Source organism: Ursus arctos, unplaced genomic scaffold (assembly GCF_023065955.2).
Source record: "Ursus arctos isolate Adak ecotype North America unplaced genomic scaffold, UrsArc2.0 scaffold_23, whole genome shotgun sequence".
Lineage (NCBI taxonomy): Eukaryota > Metazoa > Chordata > Mammalia > Carnivora > Ursidae > Ursus > Ursus arctos.
Genome location: NW_026622908.1, coordinates 43,212,812 through 43,235,041, shown reverse-complemented (window position 1 = coordinate 43,235,041; position 22,230 = coordinate 43,212,812). Strand labels below are relative to the sequence as shown.

At 63.0% G+C, this 22,230-nt stretch overlaps 1 protein-coding gene across 2 annotated transcripts; it reads right to left on the bottom strand.

The window, feature by feature from the left end:
* Positions 1-2,790: 2,790 nt before the first annotated feature.
* On the bottom strand, positions 2,791-21,647 carry GRK2 (G protein-coupled receptor kinase 2). 2 transcript variants are annotated; one of them, XM_057317432.1, is made up of 21 exons: positions 21,438-21,647; positions 11,511-11,587; positions 9,685-9,758; positions 9,494-9,595; positions 9,297-9,371; positions 9,109-9,170; positions 8,276-8,327; positions 7,882-7,973; positions 7,411-7,510; positions 7,240-7,318; positions 7,023-7,153; positions 6,657-6,751; positions 6,475-6,582; positions 6,209-6,275; positions 5,832-5,932; positions 5,236-5,302; positions 5,061-5,156; positions 4,683-4,845; positions 4,386-4,522; positions 4,184-4,294; positions 2,791-4,085 (listed from the first exon to the last, which is right to left on the bottom strand). In XM_057317432.1, exons 1-21 carry the CDS (start codon positions 21,548-21,550, stop codon positions 3,921-3,923), a joined length of 2,067 nt encoding a protein of 688 aa, XP_057173415.1. In that variant the 5' UTR covers positions 21,551-21,647; the 3' UTR covers positions 2,791-3,920. The 2 variants fall into 2 exon arrangements, with proteins under 2 accessions (XP_057173415.1, XP_026338869.1); XM_026483084.4 differs by having other exon boundaries at positions 4,184-4,297; positions 21,438-21,646.
* Positions 21,648-22,230: the final 583 nt, after the last annotated feature.

Genomic DNA, 22,230 nt, shown 5'->3' with positions numbered 1-22,230 from the left:
GGCGGGCCGGGCGGGCGGGGCTCGCCGGGGCGGGGCGGGGCGTCGGGCCGCGCAGTCCCTTGCCTCTCGCAGCCATGGCAACCGCAGCCGGGCCCGCACCCGCCGGGCGCTGGCGGGGGACCCGCTCAGTCGCCTTGGTAACCACGCGCGCCGGGGAAGGAGCCAGGACCCGCGTCTCGGGGACCCCGGCCTCCGCTGGGCCTGGATCCCGGGGGCGGGCTGGCGGGCGGGGCCTGGCTTACAGCTCCGCCCGCAGCCTGCAGGGGGCGCCCCAGGCTCAGCTCAGATCCCCGCCTGCGGGTCCGGAAAAGGAAGGGAGGAGTCCGGGGGCGGGGCGGTTCGGCCAGGGGCGGGGCCTGCGCCTCTGGGACGTGTGCGCGCGTGTGCGCGTGCGTGCTCTACGGGCCGCGCTCCTGCAGCCCTAGGGTTTATCCGCGTTTCTGCGGCGGCCACCAACCCATGCCCCGGCCTTCATACCCCAGGCCCCGCGGGTACCGGCTGTGCCTGTGAGGGCGGCCGAGGTGGGAGACCCTGCCTCCCCTTCCCATCATCTCCGAGATGTCCCTAAATGCTGGCCAGCTTCTCGTAAAGCACCTTCCCCAGGGACCTGGGCCAGTGCGTCTAGTGGTCGCCTCATGACGGGCTGGGCCCAGCCGTGCAAAGAGATGGCCCCGCCGGGTCACTGGAGTCACGGATGGGAGCACTGGGGAATGGGGGCGGTGGGGTTGGCTGGAGTCAGACCTCTCCCAGTGGACTGTCCACCGTAAATGGCTGCCTTCACCCACCCCACAGATTCCTTTTGCAGAGGCTGCACTTTGCTGCCAGTGTCAGGAAAGGAAGGAGAGTTTCGAAATCAGGGCCAGCCCCTCCACCCACACCGGAACTAGGGTGCAGGCCTCAGCCGCCTGAGCTCCGTCGTTGTTACCCTAGCCTCAGCCTGGGGTTTGGTGAGGCAGCCGCCAGGCTTGGCCAAGGCTGACCCTCTGGTCTCCGTCTCCCTATTGGTAAAATACCTAACTACATATTTTGATCTAGAAGGTTGAGCTGAGTCTCTGGGCTGGGAGGGCCTGGTTGCCGTGAAGCCTGCCTTCTCACTGTGGGCAGGTGGCTCCTGTGCTATCTGGGAGCACTTTGCCACTCCACCCTGTGGTGTCATCAGGTCACTGTGAAGTCCTTGGCTCTAGAGCAGCTCGAAGGCCTCTGAACGTCCAAAACTGGACACCAGGCCACCCTACCCCGCCGCAGCCCTCTCTAGCCTCCATCTTCCTTGAAAAGGGCTCTCTCCTCCCCCAGCTTCTTCAACCCAAATGTAAGGGCACGTTCTCTGGCTGGGCCCCTCCTGATTTCTGCAGCCTTGAACATGACTCTCCACCGGCGTTAGTCCTAATTCCACTGCCTTCTCAGCCCTATTCTAGGACCCCTTCTCCCTCTCCAACCCCCAAGCAGGGCTGCCCCTCTGCTGAAAGCCTGTTTCTACTGTCACCCTGACACCATCCCCAGGACTGCATTTCAGCTCCCTCTGGGACATCTCTGTGCCCCGGTGTTCCATGCTATCCCATGAGCATTACCTAAAACCAGATCTGGTCACATTCACCCTCTTTCCCCCAGGCTGCACTCCCTGGCTGTCCTAACTCTGAATATGCCATAGACCTCCCTGTGGGCCCTCTTGGACTCCTATCTCCCGACCCAAGTGGGGCCCATTCCTGGTGGGCTGTGTTCTTCCTCTCTTTGCATTTCTCCCCCGGACAGAAGCAGTGCCCCCTAGCCTGTCTCACTGCCTCCTATCCTTTGCCTCCCTCCCTGCATCTTGGGCATCTATCAGAGACTTGTTCTACGACCCACCCTCATCACCCAGCCTGTCCAGAGCCTTCAGGGACTTCCCAGAGCCTATCCAAGTTCAGAACCCACGTCCATTTGCATCTTCGTCACTAAGTGCGCCCCGGGCTCTGGGCCAGGTTTTCAGGGCCCCCCAGGCTGGCTCCTTCCCACAGTGCTCCTAACCTAAGCCACTCCTGACTGCCTGGCCATTCCTAGCATCAGGAACATTCTCCCCCAACTCCCCACCCCAATGCTGCAGGCCCAGCTCAAAGGCCTTTCCCTCCTAAGTCTCAGTCTCTACCTCCAGAGCATTCCACGCCCAGCAGCCCACCTTCTCCACCCACCATGCTGTGCTCTGCATGTAGGCCCCTCAGCCCTGCCCAGCAGAGCCCTGCATGGAGTGGACAGCAACGGACACCCCCCAAAGGGGCCTCAAGGGCAAGGGCACGGGGGAACCGAAGTTGAGCAGAGCCTCCAGGTAGAGGCCCAATACTGGGGTATTCCTCAGGCCTCAGGGACCCCTACAGGGGGCGGCACAGCAAGGCAAAAGAGGAGGCTAAAGCCAGGGAGGTCCAAGGGCCCACAGGCTGCCGTGTGACTCCAAGGGCAGATGTGCTTGTCTGACTGCCCAGAGGGTGTCCTCAGCACAGTGCCTGGCCAGCCAGGGTGCTCAATCAGCCAGTCCACATGGGACACCAAGCACCGAACTGCAGGCACCTCTTCCTGCTTCTCTGGACAGTGGGGAGAAGACTCCTTCTGCTCCCCTAGGGTGGGAGGATGAGCTGGGGGCAGGGGCAGAGTCGTGGAGCCCCGTCCCACTCCGGGGAGGGGCTGGGCCAGGGCAGGCTGGCCCCGGATGCCTGCCGTGGCCACGGAGGGGACTCAGTGCCACCAAGACCCTCTCCCCTCAGGCCCCGGCCCAGTGATAGCTGAAAACGGTCACTGGGCACAAAAGAATCGGACACAGCCAAGTCAGGCACCATTTTTTATAAAAACGCATAGTCTCATTTTCCACTCTTTAAAATCACATTCAAAAATCGGCAAAGGAATGCCCTGGGGAGTGAGTAGATGGGAGGGGAGGGTGCGCCAACCCAGCCCCAGGGGGAGAGGGCGCGACACCACACACGGCAGCGCGACTGGCACAAGGGGGCATGCGGCGGGTGGGGTGGCGCCCCGTTGGGCAGTGGCACTGACAGGACATGGGGCGGTGAGGCTGGACAGCCCGGGGGGCACACTGACCGGCCAGGGGTGGCGAGGGCTGGCCCCACCTGGCCCCTCTTGCTGTGCTGCCCGGCCTGTCCAGGCTGGTCCCCTCTGGTCCTGGGCGGATGAGGCCTGGCCCAGCCCAGGCGACCAGGGGCCCTTGGGGCCAGGCGAGGCCAGTTGTAACACAGCCCACAGCTGCCTTTCTGTGGTCCCTGAGCCCGGGCGCTTGGGGTGGGAGGAAGGGGGGACTGCAGGGTGGGCAGCGGGACCTGCTGCCAATGCCACCCTCCTGCTCGAGCCCCTCGGTGTCCGCAGACTGTGGGGATGGAGGCAGCCAGTGACACAGGGGTTCTTCCCGAGCAAGGGCACAGGAGCTCAAGTCACGGTGGCAAGGCCCTGCCGTCAGGGAGATCATGGGCCCCTCCTCCACCAAACAGCTGGAGGACAGGACAGTGCAGGACTGTGCCCCTGGCGCAGGAGGGGCTGCGGTGGGAAAATTCAAGTAGTATCCCTGTGCTGCGGCCTCCCCCGGGGTAGGGGATGATGGGCCACCCTCAGAGCACAGCCCAGAGCCTGAGGGGGCACAATGTGGTGTGGCATCATCCCCGGGGAAGGGCCAGGAGGGCTGCCGGGGCTGCTGCTCCCCCCTTCTCCCCCCCCCCACAGGAAGACACTGGGAGGGGAAGCCCCTGGAGGGTCAGGGCTGAGGGCAGCTGGACAGTGGCTGGGTTGGTGGCAGCAGGAGCCAAGGCAAGCGGGGCCCCCCCTGGGGGCTGGGCCAGGCTGGGGCCACAGGAAATCACAATAATTACAAAATAAAACCTTTTCCGCTTTGCGGGAAAACAAATAATAAAAATTCGACAAAATAAATTAGAGGTTTATAAAAGGCGGGCGGGTCAGAGGCCGTTGGCGCTGCCGCGCTGGACCAGCGGCACCTTGCTCAGCTCCACAACGGGCGAGCGAGGCTTGTTCTTCATCTTGGGCACGCGCTGCACCAGCTGCTGGGCCTCGCGGTACGCGTCGCGCAGCTCCTTCTTCCACTGCACCAGCTCAGGGTCACTCTGCAGTGCCGGGGGGGGGGGGGGGGGGGGGGCGTCAGGCGGGGGTCCGCCCCGGCTAGCTTCCCAGCCCGCCCGCCCCCGGCCCCGGCCCCACTCACGTCGCACTGCAGCACAAACTGTTTGCCGCCGCGGATCTTGAGCAGGAGGCACTTCCGCTCCTTGATCTGCGTCTCCTCCACCGACTGGATCTCCTCCATGGTCAGCAGGCTCTGCTGCGGGGCGGGAGCGGCGGGAGGGGCGGTGAGGACGCGGCACCGGCCACCGGCCTCTCGGGCTCCCAGCCCCCAGCCCGCTTCTTACCGGGGCCTCGCCCTCGCCCCGCCACTCCAGCCGGTTGGGGAACAGGTAGAAGTACCGCCGCTGCCACTGGGTCAGGAAGGGGTTGCCCATCTTGGACATGTAGCCGTGCATGATGCAGTCCTTGCCCAGGGCGTAGTCTGACGCAAGACAGCGAGAGGCGGACTCAGCCAGGCCCGCCCGGCTCTGAATCCGGCTTCGGCGGCGCTGGCTGTGACCTCGGGTGGCTTCCCGAAACCTGAGCCTGTCTCTTGTCTCTAAAGTGAGCAGTGGGTGCCCCCGGCAGCCGCGAACCCTCACCTTCCTCATGGCCCAACTGCTTGTTTTTGGTTTTCTTGCGGGCCTCCATTCGGTCCGTCTCGGCATTGATGGTGTCGAAGACCGTCTCCGCCACCTCCTGCTGCCACCGCTCGGAGATGGTAAGGGGAAAGTTGCGGTACAGCTCCTGGTCACTGTCCAGCAACTTCGGCGAGCAGACAGGGCAGGGACATCCATCAGCCACGGGCCTGCCCAGCCCCAGGGCTCCCAGGCAGGGGTCTGGTCCAGCAGCCCCCCCCCCCCCCGCCCGCGCCCACGCCAGGCATGTTTGGGGAGGAGGAGCCCGAGGCCCAGCCGCTGACAGAGCCTGACAGGCCAGAATCAGGGCTCAGGTGGGAGAGGCCGGGGCAGGCCCAGTACCTTGATTCCCTTTGTGTCCTCCTCGTCAAAGGAGCCAATGTCAAAGGCGTCAGCAGCGTTCACCTCCCCTCGAGGGGGGATCAGCGGGGGAGGGTACTGCAGCAGAACACAGGCTGGGCGTCAGTACCGGGCAGGGGCTCCGGGGCGCCCGCCTCGCCCCAACCCGGGCTGGTACCTTCTGCAAGAAGACCATCTGCCAGTCCAGGGAGCGGAAGAAGGGGCTCTCCTTCACCTCCTGGGCCCTGTGGGGAGATGCGGGGCATCAGGCCCGGGGCCACATCTGGGCGCTGAAGCTGGTGGCCCAGGCTGACTCCCAGGGCAGCCATGCTTTGGCTCCGTCACCTTGGGCAAGTTCCTTAAACTTGAGCCTGTTTCCTCATCTCTAAAACGGGGAGAGCGACAGTTCCCACACCACAGGGCTGCTGTGAGTTTTCACATTTGTAAATCTTGCAACATCATGCCCGGCACTTAGTAAATGTTTAATAAATACCAAAAACTCTTGTCATCATCATTATCATCACCTTCTTTGTTACAGGGGTCCCTTCTGGAAGCCGGCCCCAGCCAGCTCCAGCAGCTGTGACCCCAGGCAGCCCTGCCCCCTGAGAACACTGGATGGGGCTGGTCATGCCCCAGCCCGTGAGCTCCTCAAAGGAGGCTGGCACCAGGAGGGGGCTCGGGTGATGGGACACAGGCCTCATCCTCTGGCCGGCCTAGTGGCATGGAGGGAGGGCGGCCTGGGACAGTGGCCCAGGACAGTGCGCCCGCACTCACCCTCGGCCCAGGCAGCCCAGTCTCCGGTTGACGTCCCTCTGTAACAGCCCCTCCAGCAGGGAACGGAGCTCAGGGGAGAAGGAGTCGGGCAGCTCCACAGCCTGCAGGGAGGAGTGGACACTGGCAGGGGCCGAAGAAGAGTCCTGGCCCCCAGCAGAGAGAGAGACAGCGCCCAGCTTCCTCACTCACCCCAGCAGGCATGTTTGTTCTGACAACACAGGGATGGGGAGGTTCTGGGGCAGGAGGCCAGAGTAAGGATGAGTGGCCAGAGTTTGTTGTTAGTTGGTGAGAACCAAGAGTCCAGGACCCTGACACACACAGGAGACCCCAGCCCCACCGTGCCCCCCGTGGACTCCACCCAGCCTCCCTACACTCACCATTGTCAATGTCATGCGGTCAATCTCATGCTTATCTTTGGTCTTGTGCTGCCGGAAGGGGCTGTGCCTAGACAAGAGGCACAAGGTCAGAGGACAGGAATGGGGAAACTGAGGCAGGCAGCAGCAATGATCCTCATCTAAAGCCAGGGACGGTGCTGCCCTAACACCCAGGCAGCTGTAGGCTCCCCTCCCCTAGGCTGCTACCTGGACTGGAGAAGAGGTCCTCTCTCTTCCCTCCCACCGCCCACCTGGGACAGCCCACTTACCCCCGCAGCAACTTGAAAAGCATGCAGCCCAGGGAGAACCAGTCAGCACTGCTATCGTAGGCCACGCCCTTCTGCAGGACCTCGGGGGCCATGTACCCGTGGGTGCCCCTGTGGAAGCAAGGAGGCCATGAGTGGGCCGGGCAGAGGGTGCAGGAAGGGAGAGTGGGGGGCCGGGCACTCACACGCTGGCGTGGGGCTTCTTCTTGGAGAAGTCGCAGGCCAGGCCCAGGTCTGAGATGCGCACGTGGCCGTGCTCGTCCAGAAGGATGTTGGCTGGCTGTGGAGGAAGCCTAGTGAGCTGCCCCCAGGGCGGCTCAGGACAGGGTCTGGCCAGGCAAGATGCCAGCTAGGGTCAGGTCACCCTAGAGGGTTAGGGTGTCTGGGGACGAGGCCCCAGGCAGGGTCTTCTCCTCCATCCCCCAGTGACAAAACCCGAGTTCGGAAAATGGCTCGGTGGTGGGGAGGGTGAGGGAGGGAGCAGCCGGCCGGCCTGTCCCGGAAGGCCCTGTGCCAGTCGCGCTGCGGGCAGGGAGGGGCCGGGGCCTCACCTTCAGGTCCCGGTAGACCACGAATCGGTTGTGCATGTGCTCCAGGCCCAGGATGATCTCGGCTGCGTAGAAGCGCATGTCGGCCTCGGAGAACACCCCGTGCTGGGACAGGTGGTAGTGCAGGTCCCCGCCTGAGGGAGGCAGCCCCGCAGAGGCAGCTCAGCTCCCTGGCCGGCCCCCCGCCCCAGGGTCCACTGGGGCCAGGCCACGCACTCACCGTTCATGAGGTCGAGGATGAAGCTGAGCTTGTCTGGCGTGTGGAACGCGTACGACATGCAGACGATGAACGGGCAGTCCTAGGAGGGCGCGGGAGGGGCGGTCAGCGGGCCGCGCCCGGCTCTGCAACCAAAGGCTGCGGCAGTGACCAGCCCGGGCCCTCCCGGCTCACCCCAGTGCTGACGAGGGACAGCATGATGCGCTCGTTCAGGGCCAGGGTCTCCCCCTGCTTCATCTTGATGCGCTTCTTATCCAGACACTTCATGGCATACCTGGTGGGGGAGGGGAGGGGCGGTCGGTCAGTCAGTGCACACGCACCTTCAATGCAGAGCCCGGGGCTGCATCTGGGGGGCAGCAGGGGCGGGGGGCTGTCCTCGGGGCTCCTGCAGTGAAGACCGGACACGGCGACAAGCCTAAGATGCATCAGCGTCCAGACGGAGAGGCAGCAGGGGCAGGTGCTGCTGAGTCAGGGGCTCTGGGGCCTGTGGGGCGAGGCGCACACCCACGGGACGGATGGAACCAGGAGCCCTCCGCAGAGATTTGCCCCCTTGGTACCTGGGGGCCCCGATCCCCACGGACATCCCTGGGAGCCCTCCCTTCCTCCAGGCCTCCCGCTCGACACTGGCTCCGAGCCGGCGCTCACATCTTGCCCGTGTCGGCCTTCCGGCACCCGTAGACCTCGCCGAAGCCCCCTCGCCCGATGATGCGGTGCACGCTGAAGTCGTTCATGGTCAGCTGTGGGTGTGGCAACAGCAGGGGTCACTGTGGGCTGCCTGGGCCCTGCCTCGGGGCAAAGACACCCAGGCAGCAGGGGGCCAGTCCCATAGGGGGGTGCATATGCACTTACCTGCCCCGAGCCACCCCCACTGGGATCCCGGCATGGACCTCCCACCCCCACCCCCCCCAACACCGCCTGGGGGCCGAAGGGCAGAATGCCCTGCCCTCTCCAGCCCTGACCAAGCCTTGGTGCCCAGCTCCCTGGGGAGGGCAGCAGGGAGGGAGGGAGCACAGTCCTCCACAGCCACCAGCCCACTCACGTGGATGTTGAGCTCCACATTCTTCCACTGGCAAAACCGTGTGAATTTATCGCTGTAAGAGAAGAACCCAGGGGTCCAAAGAGCTTCGAAAGCGGGCAAAATGATGCCGGGTGCAAGCCTACCCCATATCATGGCCACTGCCTGGGGTCCCGAGCCTCAGTGTCCCCTCTTGGACTGCCTAAGCATTGCACTGGCCCAGGTGGAGCCTGGCCTCCTGCCGTCAGGTGGTGGATAAGCTTGGAGAAGATAAGCCCGGAGAAGAGGCCCTCCGGTCTGATCCTGACCTCCTGCTACCACAGCTCTGACAGTGCTCATCTCATCCCTGCTTGCACGCCCCCGGCGACACAGCACTCATTCCCCGAGGCTCCCACTCCACGGCTGCGCAGCTGGGACCCTCAGAAAGCTGTTCTTTACATCAAGCTGAAGTCGGCCTACAGCTCCCTCCCACCAAGCCAGCTCTGGCCACAGAGGACACTGTGTCCTTTTGTGCCCACCCCTACCGTCACCCTGATGCTTCTCAGCCTAGACGGGCCTGGCAAGGTGCTAAACAGGCCACAAGAAGGAAACACACTTAGGTGGTCCCTCACTCCCTGGAGAATCGCCTGGGACAGACTCGGTGATGCCCGGTGCTAAGAAGGGCAGGACGGGAGCGTGTAGGAAGTGACAGCCGGGAGCCTGTCCGACCTCTGAGGGGTGTCTGCCAGGGCCGTTAGTGGGGCCCAGGACCCGCGTGCCCCGGGCCCGAAGCGGGCTGGCTTTTCTCCTGCACACCGTCCACACCCTCTCAGAGCAGCTCTTCCTCCTCTTCCCCTCCCACATGTGTCTGCTCTCACCTCTCGATAAATTTCTGGAACACGTCCCCTCGGAGGTTCTGACAAATCTCTTCAATGTATGGCTAAGGGAGGAAGCTGGAGGTTGGTGACTGAGCCAGACTAGGAGCTGACAAGGCTCCGTGACCTCAGCCGCCCAAGGGTGACCCTGGCTGGGTCGGGAGGCAGCAGGGACTAGGCCCAGTACACACCTGGAAGAGATCCGGAGGCACGTGTCTCTTCACCAGGTGGCCCTGGACATGCTCAGTGGCACTCTTCGAGAAGGGCTGGGGAAGACAGAGGTGGCTGTGAACTCTCCGCAGGGTCCTTGCATCCCATCCCAATGCCCAGGCCGCTATGGGCCGGCAGCTGGGTCTGGGCCCGAGGACAAGCTGGCTGGGGCACTCACATGGGAGCAGGCCAGCAGCTCCTTCATGATGTAGGTGTCGAAGACCTCCCGGCTGCGAGCCAAGCGCTCCTCCTCTGTCTCCAGCTTCTCGTACTTCTTGATCTAGGGGACAAGATGCCCACAGGTGACATGGAGGCGCTTGCAGAGTCAACCCAACCCCCTCCCCTCTCTCCAGGCAGCAGGGGCCTCACCTCCTCATAGAACTCCACCAAGGGCTTGGCCTCCTCTAGGTGTTTCAGGCAGAAGTCTCGGAAGAGCAGGTACCCTGAAAGCAAGGGTGTCGGGTCACACGGAGCCACAGCCCTTGGAGCGTGACTTCCCATCACGGGGGGATGTGTGGGCAGAACTGGCCAACGAGGAGGCAGAGGTGGTCTCTGCCGTAGGCAGGGCCTGGGCAAGGTGGCCTCCAAAGTTACCACCAACTGAAGATTCTCACTTCTAGGGGAGGGGCACCTGCATCTCCACCCCTTCCAGAATCTGCTTCCTCGGGTGCTGGCTGGAATGTGATGGGCACTCTGGGGAGGCAGAGGCTCGGGCTGGCTCTGGCTGCCCACCCTCGGCTGTAGTCCAGGGCCTGTACCCGCTGCTCGAGGGCGACACGCCCACTGGACAGGCTGTGCAGTTGCTGAGCCACCTGGGTCAGGCCAGAGCACAGCAGGGGGAGGCAGTCTCCCAGGGCGGCCTCTCCCTGGACCCCCCCATGTGGTGCCCCTCCGTATCTGGCTGATTTTCACAGCAGCCCCGAGAGACAGTTACAGAAACAGAGTGCAGAGGGCTCTGTCAGGTGGGCGTGAGTGGAACTTGGGGCTCTTCTACCCGATGCGAGGTCCTGGGAAAGACAGGCGGGAGGTGACTGGGGAAGGTAAGAGGTGGGACAAGCTACGGGAGGGGTTCCAAGGAGCCCCCCACAGGTCTCACCCCTCCAAGGGAATGGGGGCCTGAGGCCTGGCCCCAGAGCAGCACTGAAGGTTCAAAGCAGAGGTAAGGGCAGTGCCCACTCCCTCCAGCCTGACATGGGGGACCAGGCTTGCGCTGGGCGATTTCCATGCCGCTTTGGGGGCACTGCCTGGGCACCGCTGCCAGAGCACATGGCCGTCACCTCCAGTGAGGGCGGCCTGGCCTTGAGTAACTTGTGACCTGGGCTTCCCAGTGGGCAAGGCTGCCTCATCCGGCCCTCCAACAGTCCGAGGCAGCAGGGCTTCTGAGTCCTAACTCCCAGGTGAGGACACCAGCAAGCTCAGAGATGTGAAGCGATGTGCCCGAGGTCACACAGCACAGGCCAGGGACCCAAACTGGCTTCTTGATATACTGACTCCCCAAGACTGACCTCCAGGGCCTGATCTGGCCAGGCCAGGCCACTCCCATTTCAGAGCTGAGATCCTGCTCTCTGAAGCCCAGATCAGAGCCCCGCGCGCCTGCAGCCCGGCTTCCCTGAGGCCCACCCCAACCCAAGCCTGCCCTGTGGGCCAGGTCTGCAGCAGCGGCTGGTGAAATGAGGGCACTGGAGGAGGATCTTAGGGGACAGCCAAAACAGGTTGCTCACAAAGAGGGCCCATGGGGGCGGGGGTGGCGACCACAGCTCGGCAGGCGCCACAGGAAGGGCCCCGCCCCTTCCTGTCAGTTCTACCAACGGCCCCAGCAGCTGTGCCTGGGCCAAGGGGAAGCTGCAACTCTCAAAAACAAAAACCCCAAGGAGGAACTTCCCCAGCAGCCCTGGAAGACTGCTGGGCCCCCACCCCCTTCACGGGGCTCCCACAGCCGACAGCCAGGGGCTGGGAGGCACGACGGGTCATGGCCCTGAGCAGTCCTGCTGCCACCCTGGGAGACAGGATGCTCTCTGCTGCCCTGCCCCATAGGAAAGGAGGCCAAACCTCCAGGGAGAGGGGAACAGAGGGCGACCAGCGGGCTGGGGGTAGGAAAGCGGCCTCGGGGTCCTCCTGCCCCCCACCTCCCAGGGCCTGGGCAGCTGGATGGTGGTGGAAGTCCTCGGGGCTAGCAGAGTTCCTAATGTACTCACCCAGCTTCTGGGAGAAGATCTTCTCAAAGGTCACCTCGCCCCGGTCCTCCAGGTATTTCTGCATTACACTGCGGATGCTGTGAGACAGGGGGGCCTCGGTGAGCCAGGGCCCCCATGGTTCCCGCCAGGCCCACTGGCCCTGCTGCCCTGGAAGCCCACTGCTTCCTCCCCCGGAATGCAAAGTGTCACCGCTCTGTCCGGGAAGGCAACCACCAGCCTGGGCCTGCCTGTCCAGGCTCTGTCCCTCAAAGCTGGGGCGGCCAGCAGGTGGCTGCTCAGAAGTCGGGTCCCAGTACCGTCTCACGCCGGCTTCGGGCACCTGGCCAACCTCACAAGCCAGGCCTCACCATCCGCAGATGATGGTAACCAAGATGGGGTCTGACCTCACTGTACAATCCCGCTCGGCCACAGAACGGGCCGCAGCACTGACACAAACGCCACAGCACGGATGAACCGCAGCGCGCTGAGAACAGTCACAAGAGGCTACAAGGTCTATGATTCCACTTATCTCGTGTGTCCAGCACAGGCAAATCTACAGAAACAGAGAGCGGATCAGTGGGTGTCAGGGGCTGGGGGACAGAAGAGGAGTGACTGCTAACAGGTATGGGGCTTCTCTCTGGGGTGATGGAAATGTTCCGGAATGAGATAGGGCAAGGGTTGCACAACGCAGAGAATGTACTAAAATCCACTGGATCGTACGCTTTAAAATGATGAATTTTATGTCATATGAATCATATCTCAAAGTTCTCACACAGTAAAAACAAAACAAAAGCCAAGTGTCAGTTCCTGTGTCCCAAACATCTTAATGAAACATGAACCCCCTACCCCTGGGCTGCTTGGGAGGGCAGCAGGGGAGAGGCTGGCCACCATAATCATAGAAGCCCAACCCAGCACTCCCCACCCGAGAGCTCCCCCTCAGCGCCAAGGACTGTCTAGGCAAGCGACATGGGGCTGCCCTTCATGCCTCAGTGGTATCCTGCTGTCCCCTCCTCCACTCTCCTGGGCCACCTGTATTCCAGCCTGGCCAGCCCGCCTGTCACACTGGCCAGCAGTAATCACTCTGGCCTGCCCGAGCCCGGGCTCCTGAGGAATACTCCAGCCCTACACTGAGGACCGAGCTGGGCAGGCACACCTGAGCCCACGCAATGCTCATGGCCCTTATGATATGTGGGGCCACTGGCAGGCCACTGATAAAAGACACTGCAGCTGGTGAGGACCAGGATGAGAGAGTCTGGGCTCTGCGCCTCCCCTCCCCGCACCCCTCCTGGAGCCCAGCGCGGGTCACCAGGGCCTGCTGCAATCCTCTACTGGAAGGTTCCACGCACTCCTGCCCTCCAGGCAGGCCCTCCCAGGGCACAAGTTCTGCATCTGTGGCCCTAAGACATTAGACGGTGTGTGACGAAGCCTCATGGGAGACACGTGGGAAGGGAAGAGTGTTCTGGGCCGTCAGGAGAGGCTGTGTGGAGGAGGAACTTCACTGGGTTCCTCTGTGCAAACAGGATGTGAACAGGTGGCAAAGCCCAGGGCACATGGGGGGATGTGGGGACAAGCAGGGGAAGACCCAGCCAAGGGTGAGCAAGAGGCTATCAGGCAGGAGGGGGCTCGGTCCAGGGCAGACGGAGTCCACTGGAGGCACCCGCAGGAGGAAGCCCAGGTGGGGACGACACAAGAGGGATGACCAGTAAGGAGGGAAAGAAATGGGGGGCGGGGGGGAGCAGGCCCGGGCCATCGGGTGGAAGAACTGACCGGCCAGAGGGACGGCAGGCCAGGCCTGCCAGGGTTTCGCCCCTGAAGAGATGCCTGAGGTGAGAGTGCTCCCAGGGGGCCGCTGCCCAGCCTCTGGGCCTGGGCTCGAAGGCGGGGGACCCCTGCCCCTGTCCCCTCAGCATTCTCCTTCTGAGACGGTCTAGGGGGAAGCCCAGGCCCCAGCCCTCCCAGGCCTCTGCTCAAGCTTGAGCCAGCAGGGAAAGGCGGCGCAAGGTAGTGGAAGCATTCGGAACTGTCAGGAGCACAGCCCCTAAGCAGTGACTCCCTCCCCTGCTCCCCACTCTCAGACTGGAAGATGCTCTGACAGCCTCCAAAAGCTGTCTCCAACAGGAAGGAGGGTGTGATGACCAGGACAGCCGTCCTGTGTCCCCATCCTCTGACTCCTGCCAACAAGGGGAGCGCTCCCCGCTGAGGGCCAGGGGCTCGGTGGCCCCATGCTGCCTCAGAGCTGGTTCCCCCGGGGAAAGCAAGGACGCCCTCCACCACGTACAGGGGCTCCGAGGCCAGGACGTGGCCTCACCCACACCGGAGTGGCACACACCAGCTCACCTCCACCAGCCCCCAACAAGAACACGTCTCCTCAGCCCCGCGGGACTCACAGGGATGCACAGGCACTTGGGAAGCCCGCTCTGCTTCACACAGGGCATGAGCTTGACCAACCTGCCCTGCGGCCTGCAGATTAGAGCCCGGAGCCCCACGGTTCCTCTCCCTGTGAGGGAGAGCACAGAACCTCCCTTCTGGAGGACAGGGGGAGCAGCCAGGAGTGTGCGGGACGCAGCACAGCAGGGGGCCCAGAGCAAGGCAGAGAAGGCCTGGCAGGGTCCTGAGACCAAGCAGCCAGGAGTTAGGGGCCGAGCTCAGAGCCTTGGGAACCCCACGAGGGCCAAGTGCCCGAATCCCACCTGTGAACTGGTCCAGGAAGGCTGGATCCTCACCACCCCTTGGCTCAGCTCTTGGCACTCCACGTCTGCACCCAATTCTGTGTTTTGGGACATTGTGGGGGGATGGACAAAGTAATCAAGTGGGAAAAAAATATCACAAAACATCAATCCTCCACGGAGGTGAACGGACAGACAGTGGTCAGGTGCAGCCAGGCGGGATGCCCAGACGGGTGGATGTGATGACAGGCAAAGTGACTCCAGCCCGTGAAGGGTGACCCCACCAGCCCGCTGGGCTCGGCCCCCGGGACAGGCACTGGGAAGCCTGCCTGGGCCCCAGATTGGCTTCCTGGGAGCCAGCGAGACTGGCACCAGCTTAGCAAAAATAATACAACGGCAATGCCTACCACTTCCCACCACAGGACTCGGTAGCCCCCAGAACAACCGGGAACTGGACTCGCCAGGGAAATGCACCCTTTACAAGGGCCTGCAGACGAGGGAGCCAGGATGGTCGCTTCTCAGGGAGCCGGCTTCTGGCCCAGCCTTCTCCCTTCCCAGTGGCTCTGCTTCGGGCTCAGCCCAGGAAAGAGCAGAAAGTGGGGCCCGGGTGGCCAGATCCCGCCTCCCCTCTGAAGCTACATGGGACGGCCACAGCTCTCTTCCCAGCCCACAGCACTTCGCTTTCTTCCTTAAAAAGAAAAAAATGTTTTCTAAATAAAATAAACACCCCCCCCACCCAAACACGAGATCAGACTAAGCAGAGCCCTTGAATGGAAGGCCCCCAAAGCGAGAACGTTAGGGCTTCCTGTCTGTTCTCATGGGGCCGGCAGCCGAGGGAGCTGGCAGGTTAGAAAAACGTGTTACGGGACATACTCCCGCCAGGGTGGCGCGTACAGGCTGGCACGGGGGGCGGTGGCGGCCTCCTGGGCTGGGTCACCTCCGTCTCCGACACCCGCTCCCTGATACTGGTGGAGTCCAGAGTGGCGACGAGCCCAGAGCAGCATTCCCGCCCCCACCCAGGCCAACAACTCTGATATCCAGGAGCACGTGGCTGCCAGATCAACTAGGGGTTGTCAGGAGAGCCAAATGCCTGCCTCTTCCCAGCCAGAAGGACCCTAAGGCTCTCAGTCTCTCTGGGGAAGGGCTTGAGGCCTGAGTTCCAAATGGTTCTCCCCAACCTCCCTCCCCGGAGGCCGGGGCTAGTCACAGAATTTAAACGCCCAGTTTCCCCATTTGTGAAATGAGGATGTCAACAAAATGCTGAATTTGCCACCATGCTGGCCATTTAAAAAGCCTGAGAGGACACAGCGGCACTCTCCCAAGATGCCAGCCTTGCCGTGAGAGCTGTCAGCTCACGTCCCCCCAGGGAGGCAGCCCTCCTCCTGGGATCCGAAGGCCTGCGCCTCTTCTAGAACGTGATCCTGAGCTACTTGGTTTTGTTCGGGTCTCTGTTCCACGCCTTCCACGTCCTATGGCCAGGGGGCCTCCTGACTGGACTGGCACGCTCTGACCAGGGCTGGGGCCTGGAGCACTTCCTGCGTCAGGCGAGGGGCTGCAAGGACCCTCTGCTCAGAGACCAGCCTCACACACTCATGGAGATCTGCCTCGGGGACTGGCGGGGGGGGTGTGCAGAGGCTGATACGCGCCCCAACAAAGTAGCAAGGACCCCTTGGCAGGAGGGCCGGCCCTGCCACGACAGGGAGCTGCCAGACCCTGCTGCTGCCTTCGGCCAGGGCTGCTCGCTCCGGCCCCAGCTGCTCTGAGGAGCAGGCCAAGCCTGACGTGGAGGGAGAGAGCACGTCCTCCCTCCCGGCCCGGAGTGCGGGCAGGGGTGACAGGACGGCAGGCAGGAAGGCGGTGAGGGCTGTGGGGGAGAACTTCCGGTAGCTTCTGGAACCACGTGGTTCATAAGAAAGGCAAGGTCCCTGGCTCTGTGGCACAGAGGCCTGGCGAGCTGATCTGGGCCCTCACAGGTGACTCCCCTACGGGGTCACAGACGGTAGCTTGTGTGTAGACTGGGAGGGACAGCACGGGCCCGAAGCAAACACACTTGTTTGGCTGGTGAAGAAATCTCGGCTAAAAGCTGAAGCCCGCCCCGAATCCCACACTGAGTTAGTGGCCAGAAAACGAGACAACGTCCAGCTCTCCCTGAGAAAAGCTGTCCCACCAGGCAGGGGCCTCCCCTCAACCTCTGTAGAAGAGCGAGGCACAGGGTCCCCGAGGACCCCAGACTCGAGTCCCAGGTGCTTTTCCCTCCATTCCCTGCCCGTGCTGTGGGCAGCAGGCAGCAGGCAGCGTTGCTCCCAGGAGGCCGAGCCAGGGGACCCGTGCTCCTGCGTGACAGGGGTGCCGGGGTCACGAAACCCCAGGACGGTGCGAGCTGGCACCGCCACGCTCCGGGAGAGGCCAGGTAACAGGGCAGTGGAGCAGAGGCCGTGGCAGCAGCTCCCCTGTGGCATTTCCAGGAAACCTGGCACCGAGGTGGCAGCAGTAGGAGGAAGTCCCCTGGGGCTTCTTATTAACATTTCTCAATGACTCTCCCTGGGGCTCACAGTGTCCTCGGAGCCGAGCTCCAGAACAGGGCCACATACCAAATGGGAAAGACCTAGCCCTGGGCCAGGGAAGAGCCCTGGGCCAGGGAAGAGCCAGTGACAGCCACCAGGCAGCGCACACACGAGCCCCCTGCAGATGTGCCGGGGCCAGGGCCACAGAGCGGCTCCCGCGGGATGTGCACAAGGGGGCATGCTGGCGGCCGGTCACACGTCACGGCTTCTGCACTAACGTGACAGGAGCACCCACACCCTGCAATTTACTGGTATTATGTGAAAACGCACCAAGAACAAAGTTCCAGGCCTCCTTGGCCCGGGGCTCCCAGGAAGGGGCTGACCCTGACCCCGACCCGGACGGCCTCCAGGGTCCGAGAACGCCCCACTCAGACACAGCGCTGCTGACACCTCACCACCAGAAAGCTCGCTTCTGAAACCCCGCTCCTCTGCCCACACAGACGCTACCCTTAGACGCAGCAGCGATGCAGAGAGGGAAGGTTGTTGTTTGGGAAAAAAGCTGCAGCCAAACAGGTCATTTTTAGGGTCTCTTGCTTGAAACAGATTAGTGATAACTTGAACACAAGTCTGTCTAATGTGACCCGCGGAGAGGACAGTGGCCCCGAGGAAGAAGGGGGCAGGCGTGATGGAGGCCGCGCGTTCCTGAAAGACTCTCACGCGCTCCTGGCTTTTGCTGTTTGTTCCGAGGCAGGAGCAGAATATCCTGGAAGCACCAGCCGTGCGCACGCAGCCCCTGGGTGCCCGGGGCGGGGAGGAGACGCCGGCTGCAGAGTGCCTCCAGCTGACGTCACCGGGAATTTACTACTAGGAATTGATCGTGCATTAATAGGACACATTACTCCTGGTTTGACAGAGCCCAGATTCCCCTGCACAGATCCAACCTGCGATGCTCACGCTCCCTTCAAAGCCACTTACTGACGGAATGGCGGGCAGGCAGGCGACTTAACGGCAACAGTGTGAAACCCCATGTTCTGGAAAGGAGAACAGATGGGAACAGACGTCCCAGAGGCCCATTCCTGAGGAAAGCAGGGGCTTCAAAGGCCCAGAGGGAGCGAGAGCCAAAAAGATCACCTTGTTTGGGGGGTGGGGAGTTGAGGAGGAGATCTACTACTGGGGTGGAAAGTTCTGGGTGAGGGTAAGGCTGGAAACAGCAGGGTTTTGCTGGTGATGGAGAAGTGAAGGAGGAAGGGAGAAACCTTCCCCTGCACCCCTTCCCCCCCGCCCCCCCAAATCAAGGGCAGGAAGCCTGGAGGCAAAGAGTTAACAGGAATGAAGAAGCAGCAGAGGAAGACTGGCCTGGGCTGGGAGACGGGGAAGCCAGAAAGGGGCAGGAAGGAGGAAATCCACAGTGGGGGAGGGACCAGGAAAGAGCCAAGAAAATGGGAGGCTGCAAGAGGCACCCGGCTCCGACAATCTGCTGCTGGGGCTGCTGCTGTCACCAGGGAGAGCAGGGGTATCTCCTGGGACCGCCCAAGCTAGGCTCCTCAGCCAGGAGCCCAGAGATTAATTACACACGGCCTCCGTGGTCATATTAAGCAAATGACAGTAATTACAGGACCGCTGCTGGTGGAGGGAGACAGCAGCTCCTTCGGGGAGAAGCACAGACCACAGGCCTGAGAGCGGAGGGAGCACGGCGAGGGCATCAGGGCAGGGCCGGCCCTGGCTTTCCCGAGCTGGGAACGGAGGGAGGCAGGCGCAGGCAGGAACAGGGACAGGCTGGTATGGCAGTGGGATCAGAAGCCGGGTCTCCTGTCTTCTAGCTACACGACACTGCCTCCTACCATGAGAAGGCCGAGCAATGGGGCTGTTTCCTCGGGTCCTATACGGTGACAGAAGGGGAGGACCCTGTGCCAACTCGAAGTGGCATGGTGCCTGCCCGGCAGCTCCTGCTCCTAGCCCTGAGAAGTCAGCGCGGATGCCAGCCCCAGCTCTGGGCCAAGCCACAACCTGGCCACCAGCTGCAGGGAGGCTGCCAAGATGGACCACCCCAAGGTGGGAACAGCTCCAAATGGCACCTCGTCATGGACAAACCACGGCCTTTCTCCCTGACCCTGACCTTGTGGGTGAGGGGAAGCCGTGACCCCAGGCAGGAGCTGCCTCCTCTACGCACTAGCTTTGCCAGAGCAACTCCATTTTGTCCCAGATGATGGGGTGCGGGCTGAGCCTGGCGAACCACGGCAGCGGACAGCCCAGGGCACTGAGATCACGGAGCCCAGACCACGACTCCCTGGACAAGGGGTGCTGGAGGGGAGAGCAGACGTGTACAGGGGTGTGTAGAGGAGATGAAACGTCACAGGGGGTCCAGAGACCTGAGTTCGAGTTCCAGCTCACCTCCGGGACTAAGCCTCCTCCGGTCCCTGAGCCTCAGTTGCTTCAAGTATTAAGTGGGAGAACACCACCTGCTGTGCCTGCTTCCCACAGCTGGGAGTAAAAACCACTTTGCCAACAGGGAAGCGCTAGGCAAACGTGAGACACAGTCATCACAACCTTCCAGGGCAAGAGACATTTGACCCACAGGGTGTGCGAAGCACAAAGTAAAAGGTGGCATGTCATCTGACGGAGGGGAGGCCTGGCCTTCGCTCGCTGACAGGGACTGCCAGAGCCTCTATCCATCTCGCAGACGTGCGCAACCTGTCCGACGCTGTGCTGCTGGATGGTGACCCCATAGGAGAACCCACGGGACCTGCCTCTTGGTCTCCTGCTGTTCCCCTAAAACTCACAGCCTGGTTCCAGGCATCACCGGGTCCTGACGTTTCTTGAGCAGCTACTACATTCAAGGCATGGCCTTGCCAACTTCACAGGTTGGTTTTTGGATCAACTGAGATGACAGATGTCATAATAAATAACAAATTATTATAATTTCCACCATCCTTCCTATCAGCACCATCACTACCACAGATGGTAAAGGGGACAGGAAAAGAGGAACAGCTCGTTTCTCAGGGTTCTAACACCTGCAGAGCCAACCCAAGGCGGGGCCCCATCAGAAGCAATGCATTCTGGGGAAAGATTACCCAAACACAGAGAGTTCCAGAAAAGGCTCTGCCTGACACTTTGCAGAACTCCAACCTGCAGGAGGGTCTCAACACCGCAGCCACCAAGGAGAGCCGTTGTGAGCTCCAGAGGTTGACTCTCTCCCCCCGCCCCGCTTCCTCCCTCGTGGCTTTGTCATTTCTGAACTCATTTTTGTTCTAACTGTCGCTGCTCCCTGGACAGCCCCCAGCTGACAGTCAGCCTGGTTCCTGTTTTGAGAAATCTGATTGCAAATGTCTTAGAAAAAAAGGGCCCTAACGGCCTTTTCAAAATGCAGACCAATTTTCCTCTCCCAGGGGTGGTGTTCAGTCAATCCGAAACCCAGCGAACAGGGCACAGAGAAGGGTGCCGGAGAGGTAGGCATGGCACTCCCTGCAGCTTTGGGCTCGGCTTCAAACACTTAGGGCGCCATAGGGTCCCAACCCCCATTTCACGCTATCCACATTTCACAGATGAGAAAACCGAGGCCCACAAACAGGAAGGGACTTGCCCAAAGTCACATGATAAGACCACCACAGCCAGGACAGGCCCAGGCTCCCAGGCCAGCCAGGCTTCCAGCATGCCAATTCTCAGGCATGAGCAATCACGGGGCACACAGCTCTGGCAGATGCAGAACGGCCAGGCCTCGGCGCAGGCCTGCGTGGAAGTAGAAGCCAGAAGCCTTGATCTCGTGACCAGGCACCACCCTGGATTACCTGTGACACTAGGGAAGCCACTCACGTCTGGGGCTTCAGCTTCCCCACTTGTTCCATGGAGACAAAACCACACCTGTCCTACCTGCTCATGGGCTGCCCTGAGGCTCAAACAATAGGAAAATACTCGAGAAGCCATAAAATGCTGGACAAGCCTCAGCAGTGGTCCATATCCTGCACGGAATGCGCCTACATCCCGAACAGCTTAAACTTTGATACAGGTGCAGTGACATCAGCTGTCTCACGGAGAGGTGGCAGCTGTGGTCCAGCGACTGCAGAAGTGCAGGGATGTCCTCTGGCAAACAGCACCCACAGGGCACCACACGCAGGGCCCGCCACAGAAGGAGTTGAAAGAGAGAGGGGCAGGGGGTGTCTCCCCCCCACGGGGCAGGGGCACACACCACACCCTGCTCCCCACCACCAGGCTGGCCCCCAAAGCACTCTCAAACCCTACCCCAAGCCGGTGACCCACCAGAAGGGTGGGGAAGACCGGGAAGACTTGCTGTCTCCCCCAAACCTCACACAAGTGCCCACCAGAGGGGGCCTAGGAGAGGGGGTAGTGGAACCCAAGGCGAGGTGCTGGGAGTCGGGAAAGCAAAGGGATGGGTGATGGAGTCAGGCCAGGTAGACGGTGGCAGGCAGAGGAGGGGACCGCGCGGGGACCGAGGGCTCCCGGGAGGGGCACGGAGGGCAGCACGGGGGCCCCGTGGGAGAGAGCAGGGGCGCGAGGCTGACGGAGACGAGGGCAGGCAGCGTGTACGAAGGGAAGGGAGGAAGCGGGGCAGGGGGCACTGCGCGGCTCGGGGAGCCAGGGGGCCGGGAAGCCCCGGCGCCGGGCGCTCCGGGTTCAGGTGCACTGGGCCTGGGGCCGAGGGGTCCGGCCGGGGCTGCCGGCCCCCGAGCGGAGGCTGGGGCACGGGGTGGGGGTGGGGGGTGGGGGGTCAGGGGCCGCGGGCTCGGGGTTCGGGGAGCGGGCCCGGCCGGCGGCCGCCTCACCTGGGCTCGGGCAGCAGGATCTTCTTGCTGGCGCGCGCGGCCGGCGTGGCCTTGCTCTTCTCCATGGCCATCAGGTAGCTCACGTCGGCCAGCACCGCCTCCAGGTCCGCCATCTTGGCGGCGGCGGCGGCCTCTCCCGCCGCTCGGCTCCGCTCCGCTCCGCTCGGCGCGCTCGGCCCGGCCCGGCCGCTCCGTCGGCCTCGGGCGCCGCCGCCCGCCTGGCCCCGCTCGGCGCCCGCGGCTCCGCTCGCCGCGGCTCACAGGCGGCGCCGCCCCATGGCGCCGGCTCGGGCCCGGCCCCGGCTCGCTCCGCTCCCGCCGGGACTGCAGTCGGGCCGCCGCCGCCGCCGCCGCCACCGCCGCCGCCGCCGCCCGCGCCCCGGAGCCGCCGCCGCCTCCGGCCCCGCCTGCCGCGCACAGCGCCAGCGAGCCCGCGAGGGGCCGGGCGGGCTGGCGGGCGGGCGGCGGCGCCCCCTGGAGGCCGCGCGGGCTGGCCCGAGCCTGACCCCCGCGGGCCGGCCGACCCTTTCTCAGACCTGACCCTGACCCCCGACTCCGACCCCGACCTGGGCCGTGACCCTGACTCCAGACCTGAAACTCCCCGTGGACCCGGGACCGAAGGAGACCCTGGACCCAGACCTTGACCACAACTCGAATCCCAAGTCGGATCCGAGACTCCACAATAGACCCCAGCCCTCGCCCCAGACTTGACACTTCAGAACATGATTTCCAGGACTTGGACCTCAGACTCTGGACATAATCCCTGACCTCTGGGCCTTGGTCGAAGTCCACG